At 39.3% G+C, this 21,424-nt stretch overlaps 1 protein-coding gene across 2 annotated transcripts in view; it reads left to right on the top strand.

Moving 5' to 3' along the window:
• The window catches only part of large1 (LARGE xylosyl- and glucuronyltransferase 1), a 106,738-nt gene that overhangs the window by 63,534 nt on the left and 21,780 nt on the right, over positions 1–21,424 (top strand). For both annotated transcript variants that reach the window (XM_030045566.1, XM_030045568.1), the window contains exons 7-9: positions 17,078–17,182; positions 18,578–18,690; positions 20,064–20,189. In XM_030045566.1, coding sequence (XP_029901426.1) covers positions 17,078–17,182; positions 18,578–18,690; positions 20,064–20,189 — 344 coding nt within the window. The remainder of the gene's footprint in view (positions 1–17,077; positions 17,183–18,577; positions 18,691–20,063; positions 20,190–21,424) is intronic.

Consider the following 21,424-nt stretch of genomic DNA (forward strand, 5'->3'; position numbering starts at 1 on the left):
GTCGTCCTCCAGCAGCACACCAGGATGTCGCCGCTTCAGGTGCTCGTTCATCGCCGTGGTGCTGCTGTGGTACGCCATCTCCATTTTGCAAAGGCTGCAGACGACCAAGTCATTTGGCTTCTCTTTGAAATATCTCCACACTTTTGATGTCTTTGACCGTCTTTTTGGCTGTTTTGTGCCGCTGCTGCCTTCTTCTCCATCTGAAACGCTCGGACCTGGAGCCTCTGCCGTTTTTTTTCCACTTCTGTTCATGAACGTCAACGTCTGCTGTACGCTGTTTGCATAAATTGTGTAATCGACGTAATCAACAACAACTGGACATTATGTTGTACGTGTCAACATATTTACGTCACTGATGTAATCGATTACGTCAATTAATCGGGACAACCCTACAGGTTACTATTCCAGACTGCCATTATTTTCATATTCTTCCCAATGAGGGAGTACAGACTAAATAACTGGTTATGCATAAATGGTTGACATCACAGGCAAGTGTCATCAGGCAAGGAGGCAAAGATGAACACAAGTGTATTTTGAAGAGACATTGTTACAAGAATGACATAGATTTTTAAGCAAGACTCCTTTCACTTTGTGAAGTTGTGATTGTATGCTTGAGTAGACTCATCCAGGCATGATGCCAGCATACACTGTTTTCCATGACAATTCTCCAAATAAAAACAGTAGAGTAACTTATCAAGTGTGCTGCAATTGGAGTTGGGAATCTCTATTGTAAAATGTCTATATGGGTTATGATTTTAAAGTGACTTTTCTTACAGCTTATACTCTTTATGCACCCTGCTTGAACTAAACATCCTTTCAATGTTAACTCTCATTCTTGTTAAAGGAACAGTGTGTAAGATCTAGTAGAATCGTGTAGGACCTAGCAGCAGCAAATGCGGAGGTTGCAGATTGTAACCAACTGAACACCCCTCCGCTCATCCCTCCCTTTTCAACCGCAGAAGGTTCTCTTCCCTATTGTTTTAGGGTTACTTTAGGGGTTGGGGGGAAGATAATTCTCCACTGAGATCTATGTTAGTGTTGATCTTAAGATTAAAAAGGAGGGATTTGTGGAGGAAAATTATTAGGCTTATTATTAAGTATGGAGTACGGTTATGGCAGGTCAGCCCTTATGTCTCCCTTCTGTTTACTCCACAGCACCTGACTCCCTTATCTAGTGTTCTAGTACATAGGTTACGGCAGCTTGGCCTGTCTTCCAAGGCTAGGATAGCTATTTTGGTTATTACAAAGACTCATTGTCTCCGGACTGTCTCCATGATAAGTCCCAATCTAAGTTCAGTGTCCTTCAGAGACCTATAAAGCTCTCAGTATGTGGAAGAGCCATCAGAACTGACCGTGGTGCCGCCCGTCCAAGACTGCAATCATTTCTCCTGAGGCATGTGACCCAGTAAAGCTGAATATTCAGCCTACGTCATCCTGGCTCCATGTCTCTCTCCCTCGTGACTTTTCTTCAATGAACCTCATTCCATTTCCATAACAACGTGCCATACAACTTCCATGATGTCATTTACGAGCGCCTGAATACGTCTGTGATATTGTGTGATAAGGTTTCCTTAGATAGTTATAGAACTTATGAGTCATGTTGTCTGTATGTCTATATGTAATATAGCGAGTATTATTGTTACTTGTTCCGCATTGTGATAGCAGTTCATTGGTAACGTTGGCTAGCTGGTTGGCATGCAAATACAAGCTAACATTAGCTAAGTTGTCTGGTAGTGATATAGGTTAGCAGGATACATATTTTTTTCTCGGTGTACCGAGGAGAACGGATAGACCACCTGGTGACGTGATGGAGGTTAGAGAGAGAGAGGAGAGGGAGGCAGAGAGGAAGATGTGGTGGAGCAGGCAGGGCGAGCGGCAGCTTGAAGAGAGACAGGAAGTGACAAAGGTATGTTACGTTTTTTTATGGAATGATTTTGTTGTAGTCCTAACTGGTCTGTTTGATAACAATACCAATGCAACACAAAGTGGTAGCAGCTCGGTGCTTTGCTTTACTTTACTGTAGTGTGTAGTTTGATGTGTTAATGCTGAATAATTTGAGTCATTGCTTGGGAAACATCAGTAAGGCTAATAAATGATTATACTGATTACTGGATAATTATATTGTGGTATTTTGCAAATCCTGTTATTGTTTTAGACATGTTGATGACACAGTAGACAGCCTACAAACAATTACAGTGCCATTACCATACTGCCAACATGATGCAACTTATCTGTTAAGTCTTCAGACTTCTTCAAGAGATTAGCCTTGAAGAACACAGGGAGCTCACCTCCCTATCCTACTGCTGGAGAGGTAGCCAGGCCTGGTTTTTGATGCCCTGGTGATGTATCAAAGCAGGCATGGTACAATGGTGTATTTGTGGTAACTGTAGGGATATGCTTACAGACTGGGAGAGGAAACACTGTGGCCAGGATCCAGCTAATTGTGTGAGCCGACTACCACACCTCCCAGAACTGCCTTACTGTAGGTTGTCTACACAGGCAGTACTGTAGGCCAATCCAGTGAGCTTGGGGATGACAACCAGGAGAACCACGATGCTGCCTATAGACATTTTATCTATTGGCAGCATGGTTCCTTAGGGCAGGGAAACTGACTTTTCATCCCAGCTGTTGTGTTTGGAGGTTTCAGGACAGGTTCCCTGATCCCCACGCTGGTTACATACCTGGCCTCTGAGTTTCCCACCCGGCCCTCTGGACTGTACAGCCAGTGTTCACTCACCTGCATGTTCATCATCAGGGCATCAAACCAATATCCAGATCACATCTGCTGCTATTTTTTTTTTTTTTTTTTGAAAAAGTTAACATGTGACAGTATACCATTGTAAATGAGACATTGTTGAGCAACAGATGCCCTAGCCTAACATGGTTTGGTGCAGACGCCAGCAAAAATATCATCAGTTATTTATTTTCTGTTTACTTTTTCAAATTGTTGGTAGTTTTAATTTGTTATACTTGTTCTAAATATTTTCTGTAGTTTAATATTTCCTATACATTTTTGTAGTAATTTATGTTCATAAAGGAGTAATTGTAGTTTTTCATTGAAATGTTTTAAAAGTGCAATTACTCATTAAAAAAACATCACATGCACAGAATTTATTGCAATTTAATACACATAAACATATACTTATTACACAGTAAGTATACATACTTACACAATACTTATGACAGGGCTTCCCTGCAGTTTCATTTTCATTACAGCCATTTTTGTCATCATAGTAATGTATATGTTCATTACAAGGGACAACTGTACCTTACAATTTTTAAAACAAAAATGTGTTAATATTGACACTTGTAAAATCAATGACTTATTTAAAAAGACATTGCTGGACACATTTTTTTATTCTGACAATAAAAGAAGATATGCTCGCTCACACTCACAGACTCAGAATCACTCAAAACAATGCATTTTGGATGGAAAAGTCAAACATTCACCTCAATTTCTCCCAGATTCCCCCTGCTCTTAAAACTTTGTTACTTCACACAAATCTGGCTGCCAAATCTTACTGCCTTAATGTGCTTTTTTCAAGCTCTTTCTACTTGTAATTACAAATGTCTTTGTGGCGTAAGTTGGTGTTCAGTGCACACTGGTGCAGTTTTCTTAGTAGCATAGAGGATAAAAAAATCAATGCATGTGTCAGCCAAAATACATGGGAAAGAGCGATCTTAGTCTCTTTCTCACCCTGATTCTAGGCTTGTTCTTCAAGCCTAACACCAAGGAAATGCAGAATTAAAGCTGTGCTTCTTTTCATCCCTCACATCTCTTTCTGTATTTGAGTCAATATCAGGATAAGAGCAAAGCTATGCTAAAATGGTTGCTTGGTCTGTTTCAGCCAATATGAATCCGTCACTGATATTTAATCTTCATATAGGAGTGATAACATGTTTGCAACATAAATAACCATACCAAGAGCACATGTGGCTTCAATATATTATTTAGTGAGTACAATATTCAACAAAACGCACAGGGTAGCATGCTTATCTGGCTATTGTACAACAGAATAATGGTCTGTGCTACAACCAGATTATGCTACATTTGGGCAAGCAGTTAAGGGTAATACTTTGCTTTCATGAAAGTCAAATTAAAATCAGGGTCAAAACTTTTTTTTTTTTTTTTTTTTTTTTTTTTTTCAAAACAGCTCTTTGTTTTCAGTTCACAGCACAGCACCTTCTATTCAGTCTACATTCTGCTTGGCAACTGAACACTGAGCTAGATGGAGAGGCTGCTGTGTCAATCAGTGGTGAAATTAGGTGATTACATTGGTGTTAAAGGTTTGGATTTTTTTTTTTTTTTTTTTTTTTTAAATAATCATTTATTACATCACACTGATGTTAAAAATGTCCACACTGGCCCAAGCCTAGTTTTTGCCCTTTGTGGAACTCTAGACAGTTGCACAGGTAGTTGCACTAGCTGCCTTGTGTTTCATGTAGATGTACAAACTTTATAATATTTCAACTCACATAACATTAAGTGGATAATTTATCCACTAACCATCCACTCAGATTTATAATGTTCACACATGCTTAACCACGCTGGACCTATTATCAAATCAAATGTGCTGCAAAACAGTAATTGGCTCCAACTGGCAAACAGGCCATGTCAAAATTTAAATCTTCCTTTCAATCTTCTAGTGCAGGTGTTTTCAACCTATTTTCATGTTTTGGACCCTAGTATGAATAAGCATTGTTAAGCATTGTATTAAGCAAATTGTTTAGGATTAAATGTCATGCTTCAGCACTGACAAATTTGATTTATATTAAATACATTAAAATGAAGTGAAACTAGTCCTCATTTTACTGTGGACCCACTTGGAAGCTCCTTCAGGACCCCACTTTAAAACCACTGGTCTAGTGTAGCCAAAGCCTTGGCCAGTAACAGCTCTGTTCTTCCACAGGACTCAGTGGAGACAGCTGCTACCTGGCCTCTCTCCTAGACTCTTGCCTATGGTCTCCAGGGCAACACAGAGGTGGTGACTCACCTTTCATTAATCCATTCTCAGCAATCACTGGTCGCTGTTTGCAATTTATTGTAGTTAAACCCCCAGTGCTAATCAGCACACATACTGGTGTTTAGGGGCGGTGCCTTGGGGAAATGAGAGCATACCTCAAAATCCTCATGTTTCATTTTTCCCTTCTTCTCATATACCCTGGTCTCCAGGGAGTACATTCCATGACCCTGGCACACACTGACAAATTTGAGGCCTGCAGGGGTGCAAACCATGGGGGAGAGGCCAGGTAGGTCAAGGTCAAGGTGTGTCACACTCAGGCAGGGGTGTGATGGAGTGTTCTGCTGTATTGCATTTGACCTCATTCATATCTTAACCAGCTCTCAGGAGTTGCACATCGCTCCCAGCCTCTACAGCTGTGGCTATGAGTGAGTGACTGAGTTATTGTGTATTGGTGCATGCACAAATACACGAGTAGTATAAGTGTGTCTTCATGTTCTTTTTTTTATTATTAAATTATTTATTTATTTGTATGCATTTACTTTTATGCTACCTAACGTGTTCACATGTGTTCTCTTGTCACCTCAGGTGTGGGCCAGCTAACAAGTTAAACAAGCGTTCAGTAGTTAATGTTTTCTATCAACCTCTGTTAGCAGTGAAGGAGTCACAGCAGCATTGACAGGTTTATGGTACAGTGTGTGATGGTGTGTAATTGACAGAGGTATAAGTCACATTCAAACAATAGAAGGTAGCTGGCTAATTAAATCAGAGATCCATCAGACACTCCTTAAGTATGTATTATATGTAAATATGTGCATTAATCCTACTTGTACATTAATCATAGTTGTAAAAAAGTATGTGCAGTATGTATACATTTTTTTTTTAAACCAAATCTGAATTTTAGATATGTCAGTGTATTCGACTAGTGCAGCAACTGCAACATGTTATCTTCATGAAACACTACAATTATTTTCACTGTTTTCTCTAATCAATCTTTGATCAGTTTAATGCTATCTTGGTGAATAATTAATATATTTCTTTCAAAAACAAAAATGTATCAATGATTGCAAACTTTTTTGTGGTAGTGTATGTGGATTAAGAGGACATTTTGTGATGTGACGACAGTAGAAATCTCATGTAGTGCACACTTAAACATGAGCAATGCCAGTTAGAAGCAACAAGATGTCATCCTGCTCTTGTGCTTACAATATGATGTGAATGCGGCATGGGATTAAGTGCGGACCAGTATGAGCTGAACTGGTGATGAGCCTCACTGCAGTGTTTCTGAAATGGCAAACTACGCTGTGTGCTTCTCTTTTAGCAGGAAGTCAGTGCTTGGAACAGACAAGGCTTATGAATAGGATTTATCATGCACACATTCAAACACACTCTGTATCTCCCTCTTTCTGTCACTCTCTTTTTCTGCATCTCTCCACCCACCAAGAGATGTACATAAACTGATGTGCACCTGCAAACACACGTGCACACACACATACCATCTTGCATATGGACAAGGGTTACCAAATACATGCTTGGAGGAAGAGCTTTTCATGCATGTTATCATAAACTGTTCAATGGTTCTATCTTGCTTTTGGTTGAATAATCACTGGGTCATAAGTGTGTGTGCAGGAAGTCCTGAACACTACACATTTTGGGGAAAAAAATCAAATCTTTGTGCCTCCAAGTGAATTAGAGCAGTCTGAGCTTGAGTCAGATTTCCATGTAGTATTGCAGAGGTATTGCCCCCAGTGTTTGCGCCATAATCCTTTTCAAAGACAAGCCACTAGTCCACCATGTTCTATTCAACAGTGTTATATAAATCATTTACCACGGTACTAGTTCGCCTGCTGTCTCAAATTCTTGGAATTTGCTGAGGGCGACCTATTTTCAGCCTGTACTCAACAACATGGTGTTGGACAGTCTTTTTGCCTTCCAAAGCAATACACACATGTGGCTCCTTTTTGGTCCTTAAAGACATCTAAAAATGCTCAGTGGGTTTATAGGCCACTGTAAGTGGGGCATTAAACTGCAGTTGCACATTTGCTTGTGCTGCTACATGAGGTGTCTGCTGAGTAAATCAATAATGCAGAGGTGAGCTTTGCTGATGTGCTTGCACCCAGCACTGGAGACACAACAGATAAACTGGAACTGGTTGACAGGTGCACTCAGTGCCTCAGACATCAGATTCAGGTTCAGAGATGTACTGGAAGTAACTCTGGAAGAGAAGCACAGCTTCATACATGCAGATTGTCATTGTTCATTGATTGTCATTGGGTCATTGTTCCATTGTTGGCCAGGTACAGCTTCCTGGCCATTGTCATGGTATTGACTGCCAGCGAATCCATAATTCACTGTCTGTTATCCACTACATTTAATGTGCTTTCACACGCTTCCTGTAGTACAACAAAAAGGTTGGACTTATCAAGTCTAACCAAATCTAAGATGTCCTTTTGGTGTCTTATTTCTTGTATAGCTCATGTATAGTTTTAGAACTCTCATTAGCTTATGCAGTGAGAAACAATTTTCCAACTTTTTGTTCATTTATTTTAGTTGTTAAATTGTTAAAGTCCAAATCCAGATAGAAAGTCTTAGATTTTGGTCAGAAACCTGCAGTTACACTGTAAAAGTAATCAAACACTACTACAGTAGATAAACTAGGGCTAGGGTCCCAAACATGTTGCCCAGTCTCATACAGTGGACATCAGCTTACTTACATCTGACAGCAAATGATTGGGTGGCCAGCGCCCAATTAGAGTTTTTACCGTACAACTTTGGCCATGTGATTGCATGAGACAGCTTTCGGAATTGTAAGAAAACGTGTTCTTTGTCCTTTACAGCAAGTCCCTGTAGTTTGCCTGGCTTCATTGAGGCTCTTCTCACTACTCACACCCTGCTGCGAATGTGATCTATGGGGTTTCAATGAGGCATTGAGGCTCAAAGGGCTGCGTTATAGATCACCCTTTAAGAACTGATGACACTTTGACTGAGCTCCCTAACCACAGTGTCAATGGAACCCATTTTACCAGCATTCATACTGCCTTTGCTTTCATGGTGCCCCTCTGTTATGTACGATTCACCCCCATTTTGAAATATTTGTTGATGTGAGAGACATCCAGCAGAAATAGAGACAGACAGAGACAGTAGTGGTGAGGCAGAAGGGGAACAGAAAGTTATCACAGTGCACAGGGGCTTGGATTAATATAATTTTGATTGACACAAGCAATAATTGCCTATCACTGGTCCAGTGAAGTCTTTCCAAAGGAGTGGTGGGGTGGAACGAGTCCTGTAGAGTGATAGGACACTGGTATTCTAATACATTCAGCATCCTGCAGCCTTGGGCTCAGTAGTCCTGAAAAGAGGACAGTTTGGTGGTATTTTCTTGGAAACTTGTCCTTCACTAGCAAAGCTCATTTGATAATAGTCAGATAGCTATAGCACTGACCTCACTCCGCACTAAATCACCTGTCAGTGCCTCTGGCCAGCTTTAGCTAAGCAAGGATCTGTAGTATATACATACCATTTCCTTTATTTAATTAGGTGGTGTATTGGATGACCAGTACCAATGACTGAATAATCACATCTATTCTTTTTCAAGCGGTATGAGAGAAAGAAATATGATGATGAAACTCAGTACAGATGAGCCAAGCGGCAGCATATGGTACACTGCCAATATGCGAGGTTATCTTGATTTTGCGTATGTGTAAGACATTTACTGTGGAGCTAATGTGTGATAAACTACCCTTCAGCAAATCTGCAACATTCTCTCTATTTTAACTTGCTCCAATTTAGTCATCACTGGAGTCTCAATACTAGTTTTCATACCAAAATATGTATTAAAACTAGTGTTTCTGTCATGGTGCTACACTACGTACCACACATACTACCACCCACTCATCTACATGCATATGTACACATACACAAGAGTAATTACTGTTCTTCAAGCAAAGGTCAAATGCATCCCAAACCTGCTGTAAATCAAGGGTCCAGGACAAACTACCTCATACAGTGTCCTCACAGAACAGAAACTATTTCTACAGCAGTAATTATCTGCAGCATTTGAAAGACCTTATAGAAAGTGTCCCTTGGCACCATTTGCTGTGCAGTTGGCAATCTAGCAGTAATATTTTAAAGAACATCTTTCACTCAGTGATGATGAGTTCATGTGGAGGTTTCTACCTTAGTCTCCAGCAAAAACATTTTTGATGGTATGCCAGAGACAGTGGTGGTGAATCATTACTCTAAATGAAGAACTCTAAATATATGTGATAACATATTGTATACAGAATGACCCAGTTGAGGTGTATAGAGTGTCTAATTAGTATATGTCCCAGGCACCCCCCTGTGGAGGTGTTCTAGGGACATCTGGCTGGGAGAAGAACCTGGTGTAGACCTAGAATGCAAGGCAAATTTATTTATATGGCAAAATATGTAAAAAAAAAAAAAAAAAAAAAAAACACCTCAAAGTGCTTTACACAGAAAAGAAAACGTGAGTTTGTGACAATTCATCTGTGGGATGCTGGCTACCAGTGAAGTAATCAGAGGATCAGAGTAATATGATCTACTGTTCTTTTGTTTGTCCAAATCCAAATCTAAGCAGTATTTTGAATGAGATGTAGCTATGTAGCTAAGTGCATGTTTAGACAAACAGAGAGAAGACTAATAGTAATACTAATAGACTAATAGTAGTCTAGTATACTGGAGATAAAAACATGGTTAAGTAACTCCAGATCAGCCTTGGATATGTAAGTGTTTAATGTGGTATTTTTCAGGTGACAATATGCTTAAATGTGGGTGTTAAAGTTCAAATCTGAGTCAATAAAAATTATTTATTAAGATTTCTGACTTTTCGTCTAAAAATAATCAAGTTGTTTCTTATCATTGTTTCTGTTAAATTGTTTTAAAAAAGTAGATACATCTAATCACTGATTAGTATCTATAAGGTATCTATAAGGGTTAACTATATGCTGTTAAAGTGAAGAAGAAATCAAGTTAAAATTTAGAACATCTCTATTCAAACGTTTAGTTGAAACTAATGACAAAAAATATAATATAGGCTACTGCTATTATTTTCACTATAATTAATACATAACAAGCTTTATTTTGCATAGCTATCAAAAATATTTTGGTTAACAGTGTGAAATTCCAAGGTACCAGTGTTGGCCTTAGTGGCAAAAATGTTTTTAACTGTACCTAGCCTGAGGTGATAAGTGAGAGTTGAACAGAACACAGAGTTGTAACCAGCATCATCAATAGCAGCAGGCAGACGTGCTTGATTGCTTATCCGTCTGTCTCTCTTTCTCTCTGCTCAGACATAGGCCTATTTAATCATGAGGGAAATACGAGCGTTTTCACTGAAAATAGAGACCAGAGGCATAAAAGGTAGTTAACGCCATAAAGGCCAAGGCCCTGACTACTGTTTAGAATTTTAAGCATTGAAATGTCTTTTCAAAATGTCCACCCATACCTTTAAAAAAAAGCACTCTTTACAAGCCAGTGTTAATTATTCAAGGAAATATAGATATAATTATTTTTACTCATATCAGATGACAGCTTTTTGCTTTATTTTTGGACTGAATAAACAGACCTTTCAAGTGAGTTGCAAAGGAAATAGAGAGGCACAAAAGAAGGACGTGGCAGATTTGATGAGAGAGCTGATGATAGAGGTCCAGACTCGTCTTTTCCATTAACCTTTAGATTCTGAGTGTGAGAGTTGGCTCTTTGAAGTATATCTCCAGGGTCTGCAGTCCTTAAACATTGGAAGACATCATAAATTGTCTAAACTGTCTCTTGTATTGTTTTCCATGAACCCCAGTCTTATGATTGTGCATGTTAAAAGGTAATTGATCACACCCTTTTTCACTCACTCGCAAGTTTTAGTCATCTGGATTACTGATGAGATTTACTCAACAAATGGTTCTAGTCTGCAGGCAGAATATCCAGAACACTGAATGATGTGTTTGAGTTATGGACTGCTGCTGATGTTGCTCTCTCTTAGCTTTAGAGTGGCTTTAAAAGAAAGATGTGCAAGATGTGGAAATGAAATTCAGACCTGTTCCAGTCTTGGTACCCTAACCTTGTTGATATGCGAAATTGCATCCACTGCGGTTGACAGAAATGGGTTATCATAATGACATGCTCCCCCACATCATGAGATCATACCTTTCCTTGATCCCCCACTGTCTGCTATCAACAAAACTAATGGCATATGATGCTTTGGCAGTGCTAACCCCCCAGCATCTGCCCTTGAATTATGAACACATAAGTGTATTAGGGCTCACTAAGTGCATGAGACATCGTCTCTCTCTTACTCAGCAGATCAAACCTTTGGTGACAGTAATGCTTTCTAGTTGATCACTTGCCGTTCAAGGACACTGGGACAGACATGACTACTTACCTGCTACTACTAACTCACAAGCTGGCATCTTTTTTTGCCTAATAGCTTTCCAAAGTTTCTGTTTTTTGGCCATTTTAGATTGTGTTGACAGCAAGATAGACAAATAGGTTTAAGTTGCTGAAAATGATGACAAGTCAATAAACTTGATCTAAAATTATAATGAGCTCAGGTTCGCTCCTGCATTAAAACAGATGTAGATCGGAGTGACTGAGGAGAGATGATGCCTAGCCGTCTACTGTGTTTTTCGCCCTTAGCCCTGCTTCCTTGCTTCTCCCTGACACCGCACTTGTTCCATGTAATCACAAGTTTGCTTTGAGAAGGACACATTCTCAGTCTGTTCTTGTGCATTCTTGTGTCCTTTGTAATGCTCTTGGCATTATATTCAACAGTTGAACAAAAGAAAACTGAGAATGGTGAACAGATAAATCTGAGGATACATCAATGAAGATGGATTGGGGAGGCCCAGAACTCATTTCCAGAATGATGCATCATGTCCCAACAGTGTTACAGTTGATAGCAAAGAGCCAGTTGAAATATATAAAGGAAAAAGAACTGCAGCATCTTAATTTACAAACATGTTATTTTTAAGCTGTAGAGATGTGTTCTGTGCTCTTGCATTCTTGAGAAGTTTGTCTCCAAGATAATGTGGGAAGCATTGACTCAGCCTTGTTGTTTGATGAGTGCTGTTTTCAATGGTCATACAGTCATGGACGGCGCTGCCCTGCTATTTGGCCTTGATGCCCTTTAACATTGTGCCAATCTTGCGGCCAGACTGGCTGTCATGCTCTGTTGCTTCATGCTTCAGCTGAGAGGAACAATCTGAGATTTGATATAAAAAGCTTTGGATTGGCTATTGTCAAGTAAGTGTTACCATACACACCCATTTTGTTTTTATACACAACCAATTAAGCCCACTATTGAAGGGGAACATGACCAATTGCAACAACTCACTGACAACCGCCACAGCATATACTAGGGCCCTCTAATTTCCGCGATCACGGCATCGCGGACAGAATCGCGGAATTAGCCAAATAAAATGGAATCTATTTTTAACACGGAATATCGCGGAATTTGACATAATTTGAATGAAATGCTGTTTTTGTGTGGAATATGAACATATGTCTGGGGAAAATTACATGGATGGAAGCAAATCTGGGTGGCACAACCCCTCCAGTCGTTTCACCTGCACCACTAAGAAAAAACATTCCAACAACTGCACTGGCACCGTACGAGTCCAAAAGGTAAAGAAACTTTCCAGCTACAGCAGCGCACTGACATAGATTGTGTAACAAAGCGAAGAGTTGCCACTCCGCTCTATTTTCACTGGCTAACAGTATCACACTGCCTTAGCTTGTCTATTCAGAAAAGAGGTATCACTTTGTCTTATTTTTCAATCTATGTTGTCACAGGCATACTACTGCTCATTCATTGGTAGCTGAATTGTTAGGTCTGTTTGATAAGTAATTTACATTTTTAAAACAAATGATAATTTAACATTTTGTTCAATCATTAATAACATCATTTTCACCTTTTATTGCTATAACAACATAATTGTTAAATAAATAAAGTGTTGTTTATTTGTTACCTCAATTAGTTTAAGGTAATTTCTATTTCATTTGTGTGCATTTTAGTCATTAACATTAAAAACACACTCTTTTTTGGTAGTAAAATAAGAGTAAAAGGTAAAAAAAAAACAAACAAACAAAAAAAAAAACAGAATTCCCAAAAATTAAAACGGAAAAAACGGAATTTGGGAAAAAATAAAACGGAATTTGGGAAAAAATAAAACGGATTTTATAGGGCCCTAATATACCAACAAAGAGAGCATCCATTTTCCTGAGCTGTCAACATAAATACCTTGTTGTCGAAATTTTATAGATGATACTGACTTCCAAGTCCTGTGAGCGCAGCCTGAGCAGAGTTCATTACTTCATTATTCAAAGTGATTCAACCTCAATAACTTCAATGTAATGAAACAACAAGTATTGAATTAATAATTTCTGTCACTGTGGTCATAATGACGTAAATTATTAATTGTATATTTATTAATTTCTTTTTCTGTGTAGATTGTAGAAAGTTTAAGGGTATTTTTGTAAATATTAAGGAAACTCTTGCTTCTAAATCCATCTCTGTGCCCAAAATTTGATTTGTCTCTCTCACACACACACAGACACACACACACAGACACACACACACACACACACACACTAACACACTAACCACCACCACCACCATGTTTTTCTGTATTTATGGCCAAATGACTTTGTCTTCTAAATGAAGAAATGCAAGCCCTGATTTCTACACTTTAGACATTCAGGTTTTACAGTTTGTCTCACATCCGGAATAATATAATTGTTCAAATTTGCTTTGTAGAAGATGAAATTATTGGGTAAAAAACTGGGATAATGTCAGGAGGGGGGACTGTGGCTCTTTCTCCTGTATCAGCACCACTGCATCTGAAGGGGAAAAAAAACATGGATTGATGGAGATCTCCCTCTGCCTCTGCATACCTAATTTTAGATCTGATAAGTTTCCCTCAGCTGCTCAAACGCTGAGAGCTGCTTTGTGTAAAGTTTGCCATCGGAAGATCTTGCTTAGTGGCACATGCATATGATTATGTTCGCCCATCTAATGTATTCTGTCTAGACTATAAATAGCAGCTCCAGGCTTTAATCCATTAGGGGGCTGACAAGCCAGATAGCCAATCAGTGAACTGGAAGATCAATAGTGACTAAAGAGTGCAATGTGAACTAATGCATAGTGAAAATGAAAAGTTGGTGCACTGGCTGTGGCTAACAGCTGGGTGATTTATTTTTAAGGTTCAAGAAGATGGTGATTTTTTTTTTTTTTTTTTTTTTTTTTCATGGGATATTTTGTGGTGTTTGTCTCAAACAGGGCATTTCCATCTTTTTGTTGAAATAGAGACGAGTTGTATTGATTTTTGTTATCTTTTTTCTGGCTTGTCGTGGCTGCCTGACTTGGACAGGGAGGATTTGGCATTGTTTTTGAAAAAACGTGGTAGTTAAGGCTTCCCAGTCAACTGCCTATTTGTGTTGTCTCATGGATTGCAATACAAAAGTTTTAATTTAATAAAAAATTTTTGGTCTGTGAAAATATAGGATAGAATATGAATAGGAAGTTCATAGAATATGAACAGGAAGTTAGATACCCAAGGAGTCTACAGCCCAACTTTCTTCCTATCATCACTTAATCTGAGGTTTTATTGAGTTTAAGGTGTGCTACTTCAAACTGCTGAAGGTTGATGTATGGGAAGACTGTTTAACCTTACATACCTTTGAGGTTGTGGGTGGTTCTTTATTATTTTTAAGAGTTTTGTTTCACGCTCATCAAAAATCACTTAATATCTTCTATGTAATATTAAATGTATATTTGTAATCATTCTAAATAGTTATCTTGTATTTTTGCACCTATTTTTGCTGATTTGCTGAACTTTTAAACAAATTAAATATCTATTTCCCTCTTTTTTACCACTGTTAGTAATATTTACTATTTCTTTCCTTTTTTTTTTTTTTAAATAAAGCAAGTGGATTTGCTGAAATTTCAAAGAGTTAAGCTTAACTAACAAAAAAGTAGAATAATTGTGAAATTAATCAGTTAATTGAGTCTACTCTCGGCAGTTTTGCATAGTGCACCAACAATGAACGCTGTTTTGATCAACACAAATCAAACCAACATAGAACCACTTCTAAAGGAGCAGGGTTTTGTTTTTGAAATTTGTCTCATTGTTCTACTCAGTTGTCACCTTGATAGCAGTGCTGAGTTTTGTTTTCAAGGGTTTCTAAAGGGCTGTATGCTCTCCGCTGTCTGCTCCAATAAGCTCTCATTAATCTTCCTTACAGCCTTCATTAAAGCTGCCATCGCTACACCCCTTCCCTCTCTCCAGGCTCCTATCTCCTCCCTAATGCCTATCTCCTCGACCTTTATCTCTGCCCAGCCTGCCTTTCGTAATCTCTCGCCCCAGAGCCCACATACATCCCCTCCCCTCTCATCCCTTCATCTTCTGGATCTCTCATCTACTTTATTTCATTCATCCACTTTTCCTGTATGCTTTACACCTTTGTCTAGTGGCTTGAGAACTTTAAATTCATGTGAGTGAAGTGAGTCGCACTGAGAGCTTATTGAATTCAATTTGCAGCATTCCTCTCAGCTTTGCTGGTGGTAGGAGCATGTCATTACTGAGGTGGCAGTTAAAGTTCTTTCCAGTTTGTAGTTGAATCATGCATAAAACCCCACTTTATGAGGGGATTATGTTCCTCCTGGCACTGTGTTGAACTAGCTGACCCAGAAATGGCTGCCCTGTATCCCACTCATGTCTGTGTTCATGCAGAATCCCCCTTATATGTCAGTGTTCATCTCCCCTTTGATGGTTGTCAAAACATTTGAAATACAATAATGTCAGATTAGCAGGAGTAATGAACCAGATCAACAGCCCATTTTTCTTGTGTGGTGCCTTTCACTTATCTTTGGCCAATGTGATGTCACTTTGAGATGATTCCAGTACAGCCACAGTGGATTTTTACAAATATAAAAAAAATTCAGCTATCTGGAACCTTAACAGTGAAGGTCATCAGAGAGCATGGGTTTCTTTCTAGACCTACCATTTTGCACCAACATTCAGTAATCGTACAGCTAGAAATCCAGGTTTAATAGGCCACAATGCAGTGGAGACATATGTCCCATATTTACTTTTTGTAGTTTCATTCATTTCAATTCATTCATTCTGTCTGTACATGTCAGGGGAATGCAAGCAGTTGAAATGTTCTTTTTTTTTTCATTTTGGCCAGAGGGTGGTACTAGAGGAAAGGTCATGAGGTCACAGACATCGACAGGGTTCGCCCTCTGGGAAGCGTGAATGTGCTCTCCAAATTTCAAAGCAATCCACCCAATAGATTTTGAGATATTAGATTTTATATTTTAGCCTCAGGGTGGTGCTAGAGGAAACTAGGGGCACCCAAACTGTTTGGGTTCATTTCCTGGGAAGCATGAGTACAGTCAGTCCATTCCATTTAAACATATGTTTTGCACAACCCAGATTTCTGGCCTGAGGGTGGTACTAGAAGAAAGGTCATAGGGTCAACACAATCAAGATGAATCTTCCTTTGGGAGCATGAATGCACTCACCAAATATCATGGCAATTCACTTATTACAGTGTATCATATCTGGTGTGCAAAGCTGACATTTTGGCCAGAGGGTGGCACCTGAGGAATGGTTATAATGTCACCAAAATTGACATGATTCATCCTCTGAGGTGAATGAATGTGCTTAACAAATTTGATGGTAACCCACAACAAATAGATTTTGATATATTGTCTAAAAGCCAGAATTGTGCCTAATATTGGCACTAGAGGTAAGGATTATGATGTTTGGGCCTCCAAAATGGACAGGGCTCATTCTCTAGGCAGAATGAATGACTACCAAACTTCATCGCAGTCCTCCCAATAGATTTTGAAATATGCCTTGAGGTAAAATGTCAGACAGACGGATGGACAGACAGAGTAACACAGCCATCATTAGCCTTCACCAGGCAGTGGGGCAAAAAAGAAAAAAGTCAAGACCACAACAATATGAACTCTCCAGTGAATTCAAGTCAAACAGGAGGCAGTTCTAGAAAATATATGTGCATAAGAAGAGATTGTGGTAAATGCAGTAATGAGATCGTGTTTGATATCCTTGTATCCTTGTATCCTTGTATATGTTCAGGTCAGCAGGTTCTGGGTCTGGTGGAGAATCAAAGTGACTGGTACCTTGGGAACCTGTGGAAGAACCATCGGCCTTGGCCAGCCCTTGGCAGGGGCTTCAACACAGGTAAATGTTTGAACACTTAGGATAGTATTGTGTGGTTAGATATAATCTCATTCTGTTAATGATTACACTTTGGAGAGCTTGTGGTGTTGCGCTTTTCTCAAAACGGATTAGGTGATTTCATTTTGATTTTTACTTGCTGTAATGGGAAAACTTTTGATTGCTTTCCGAGTCGTGTTTTCTGTTTTAGCTTCCCTCCGCGTTTTAAAGCTTCACAGTGGAGCAAGTGGAGTAAGGGAGTGTATTTCATGCAGGAACGGAGTGCATTTGCACAGGCATTGATGAAATATGCAAGAACTCACAATGAACTAACACAGGCTTGTTAAAAGTTGTATCGAAAAACATTTTCGAAAAGGTGTAAGGTACAATTTCAGAAAAAGCCTCAGAGCGGCTGATAGTGAAATTGATTGGATTCCGTTACACCTTGTTATTATTTGCTCCCACCTCTTTTTTTCCACCATCAAATCCAGCAGGTCCTTTCCTCCAGGAGACTTATGGTTCTTTCACTATACAAGCTGCTGGTAGGAGCTGTGAAGTATGAGGATAATCTTTTTATTGACTATAACCCAAATCAAACAGCAGTGGGCATTTCTTTATGGCCTGGTGCAAGAGGTGCCCTGTGAATTTCACAGAGGGATTTAGAGGGGAACAGCAGGGTATTCAAAGAGACTACACAAGGCGATGTAAAACTCCCCAAACAGCACCATGTTAAAGGTTCAGTGTTCTCCTGCCCATAAACTCGTGTCACTGTGACTTAACAGGGACGGCACATTTTGGAGATGGAACAGCATTTTCTGCCTTACCCACCAGTGGCTTGGCTTTATTGCTAATAGATGACATACAATGGCAATTTGACAGAAAGGCTCCAATTCAGCTGTGGTTGGTTGGCTTTGCGGTGGTGGCCCTGGCAACAGATGGAGCACAGCAGGTTGTGAAACATGGTTTGTTTGTTCCAGTTCCCCCCCAAAAAATATTCACTATGTTTCTCCCTCTGAAAATTGCCTGGTTGATTTTTATTTGTGCCCGCCAGGAGCATTTCTTTTATTAGCAAGGGAACTGCGACGAACTTGGGCTTTTTCATGTTTGTTTTGAGAAAACGATAGCAGAGAAGCAAGTACGCCACCAAAGTTAAGAAAGTCCCGCATTTACAGGAGAGATTTAACATGTTCTTTTTTTCATATCCTCAAAGCCTGTGTCTGTGAGATTCTTGTCTTTAACCTTCAACCGACAGCTTTATCACAAAAACACAAGGTTACCGTACAGAGCATTACGATGGGAATTTATCACCTTTGCGTCCAGCAGGCAGCAAGATAGTAATCTCTGCGTTCTTAAAGACACTATAATTTTGTGTGTGTGTGTGTGTGTGTGTGTGTGTGTGTGTGTGTGTCTTTCTCCTAGGTGTGATTTTGCTTCTTCTGGATCGGCTACGGAAGCTGAGATGGGAGCAGATGTGGAGGTTGACTGCAGAGAGGGAGCTAATGAGCATGCTGTCTACCTCCTTGGCAGACCAGGTAAAACAGGCACACACACACACACACACACACATACTGTGTGTCCTCTCTCATGCATATACCTGTCCTCAAGGTCATAAGTAAGTCTTATTGTAAATTGTTTCTTTCCACCTTTAACACTGTAATGGCATATAATGACACCCCAACGAAGGTTCTCTCTATATCTGAAGTGCTATTCAGAGCTCATCTAGATGAGAGGCACGTTTATGAGATTTTAATTAAACCTTCATTAAATAAAGTCCCGCAAGGTATTCAGTTTGGAAAATGAACGGGGCCTTGCAAATCGTTTCACTATTCCATCTGCCTTCTGCTGTATTGGCTCCTCCAATGGACTGTCAGCCCTCTTTATCGCAGCATTCATTATGTGGCTATAGACTTTTTATGTCTCCCATTAGGAAACTGGAAACTTTCACCGAGACCCTTGTCCTGTAAATGCACAAAGTCACAGTCTCTTTCTCTAGCACATTTCCTTGAAGCCATGTTAAGCATTCAATTTAACATGTGTTACGCATGAGCGAGGCATGAAACCTCTCATATCTGTAGATACAACACTTAAAACAGAGTCATTACTCCGCTTGGTTTAAGGCTTTTGAAGAAACTGTCCCCATATCAGTTATGTCTGGAAAGAATATTTCAAAATGAAGTCTAATACACCATTTGCCTTTCTAGTGAGATCTCTCCCCATGTTTCATGACTGGGTGCAACTGGTTCAGTTATACTAGATAACCATAGGTCTTCTAAAGTCTAAAAAAACACAATTCTCTAAGGACTTAAAAGGTATACTGAATACAGTAAACGGGCATCTTGTTTCTTTTCACCATATCATACATCTTTACTTTTAACTAAGTTTTATCTCAGTGCAACTGTGAAATTTGATAGTAGTGATGACACTCGCTACATTTAGTGGTATGCAGTCAAGGCAGAGTGGGAAAGTAACACAAGTGACACAAGGAAAATGCTATGAGTTGTGTAGTTTAACCAAAAAATGTGAATATGATTGGTATTAGTATTGTTTTTTTATTTTCTTTTATTGCATTGCATTACTTGAGCACACAATTTGCCACATTAAATTTGACATAGACGCCATGTCTGCTCTCACATTGGGCTAATACAGGACAGGGCTGGTACAATATTTATTGTGGTTGTTAAGTCATTCTTAAATCCAACTTCAGGTAGCATTAAAAATGGTGCATGTTGAAATTTCGCTCTCTGACACTCGTAGATATGGTTATACACAGTTTGGTTTATATTGTTTCTTTGTAGATTGGGTGGGCTTCTAACTACAGTCAGTCAGGGAACAAGGTCAGATTGTTTTTTTGTGGTCCAGGCCTGAATGTGATGTAACATTAGGCAAGCTCTGTCTCTGCCTGCAGGACATCTTCAACGCTGTGATCAAACAGAACCCATTCCTGGTTCACCAGCTGCCCTGCTTCTGGAACGTCCAGCTGTCTGACCACACCCGCTCTGAGAAGTGTTACAAAGACGTGTCGGACCTCAAGGTGGGGTCCTCATGTTTACACTTTACACTTTGAACCACCCTGAGTACTTCCATATTTGTTCTGGCATCTTAATGGTAGTTTGAGCTGAAAAACTGACTGTGATAAGCTTATATTTAACAACATCGGCATTATTGACAGTGAATCAAAACTATGCCAATACAGCAAACAACCGTACTTTGGTTTTATGCTAACCTGACATAGCCAGAAGGCTCTCCCCATTTCAGGCAGCAAGCCTGCGACAAAACACCTCAGGCCTCCACTGAATGAGTCATGCTTACAGTCTCCATGGCTTTGCATAGAAATGAGTCTTTCACAAAGCTTAAAGGGGCATTAAGTTAGCTGTGACATCTATTGACTTTTACCGGCAACCAGTAGCAGTTACAACATTGACTTGCCTCACCACTTCTGTCCCCTGTCCCTCAGTATAGAGACGAATAAGCTAGCTAATTAGAGAGCAGTGCAAGCATCTAGGGAAGAGATAATGTATCACAATGCAAAATACCAGAATTATAATACTGCTTTGTTGTTTCCCCTTTTGACTTGAAGATGAGGTGTTTTAGCTTTCCTAGCTTTTTGTGATACTGGTTGCTCATACCACCATCTTCCATCACTGACATCATTGAGAAATTGAAAAAGCTATTTAAAATAATTGTTGCCTCAGTTTTCATTCTCCATCTATCACACTGGCTAATTGACAGACCATATTAGAACTATAAATGTTAACTTGTAAGTGGTATGGTATTTTACCCCATTTTGTGTGCAATGCATAGGAGACTATAAATGGTATTATTAGATGGCGAGGATGAATATGTGCTTGTAATTGGTCAGCAAGGGCATTATGCTGTTCTTAATAAGAAGAACATTTTGAAGCTGTGGCCTCATCACTATACCTGTTCTGTTCAAAATTAAGACACTTAATGCTTTGCTACTTTGTGTTGTAGGGTAATGTTAACAAGCTACATGTGCAGAAAGTCTCTTCAATAGCTCACTTGCAACATCTAGAGTCAAAAAGACATTATGTACACTAACTTGCCACCTTGTCATTTTATATCTACAATCAATATACATCTTTCATAAAGAAAAGCCATGTAAGGTAAGGCAGAATAATCCACTCTGAGGTCATCCTCCATCATAAAACACTGATTCTTGGGAATTTGGATAAAACAGGTTTTAATTTTGAAAAAAAAAGTGTGTTAAATTACAAAATCTGAAGGTATATCATTATAGGCCAAGGT

The sequence above is a fragment of the Myripristis murdjan genome, chromosome 23 (assembly GCF_902150065.1).
Source record: "Myripristis murdjan chromosome 23, fMyrMur1.1, whole genome shotgun sequence".
In the NCBI taxonomy this organism is placed as follows: domain Eukaryota; kingdom Metazoa; phylum Chordata; class Actinopteri; order Holocentriformes; family Holocentridae; genus Myripristis; species Myripristis murdjan.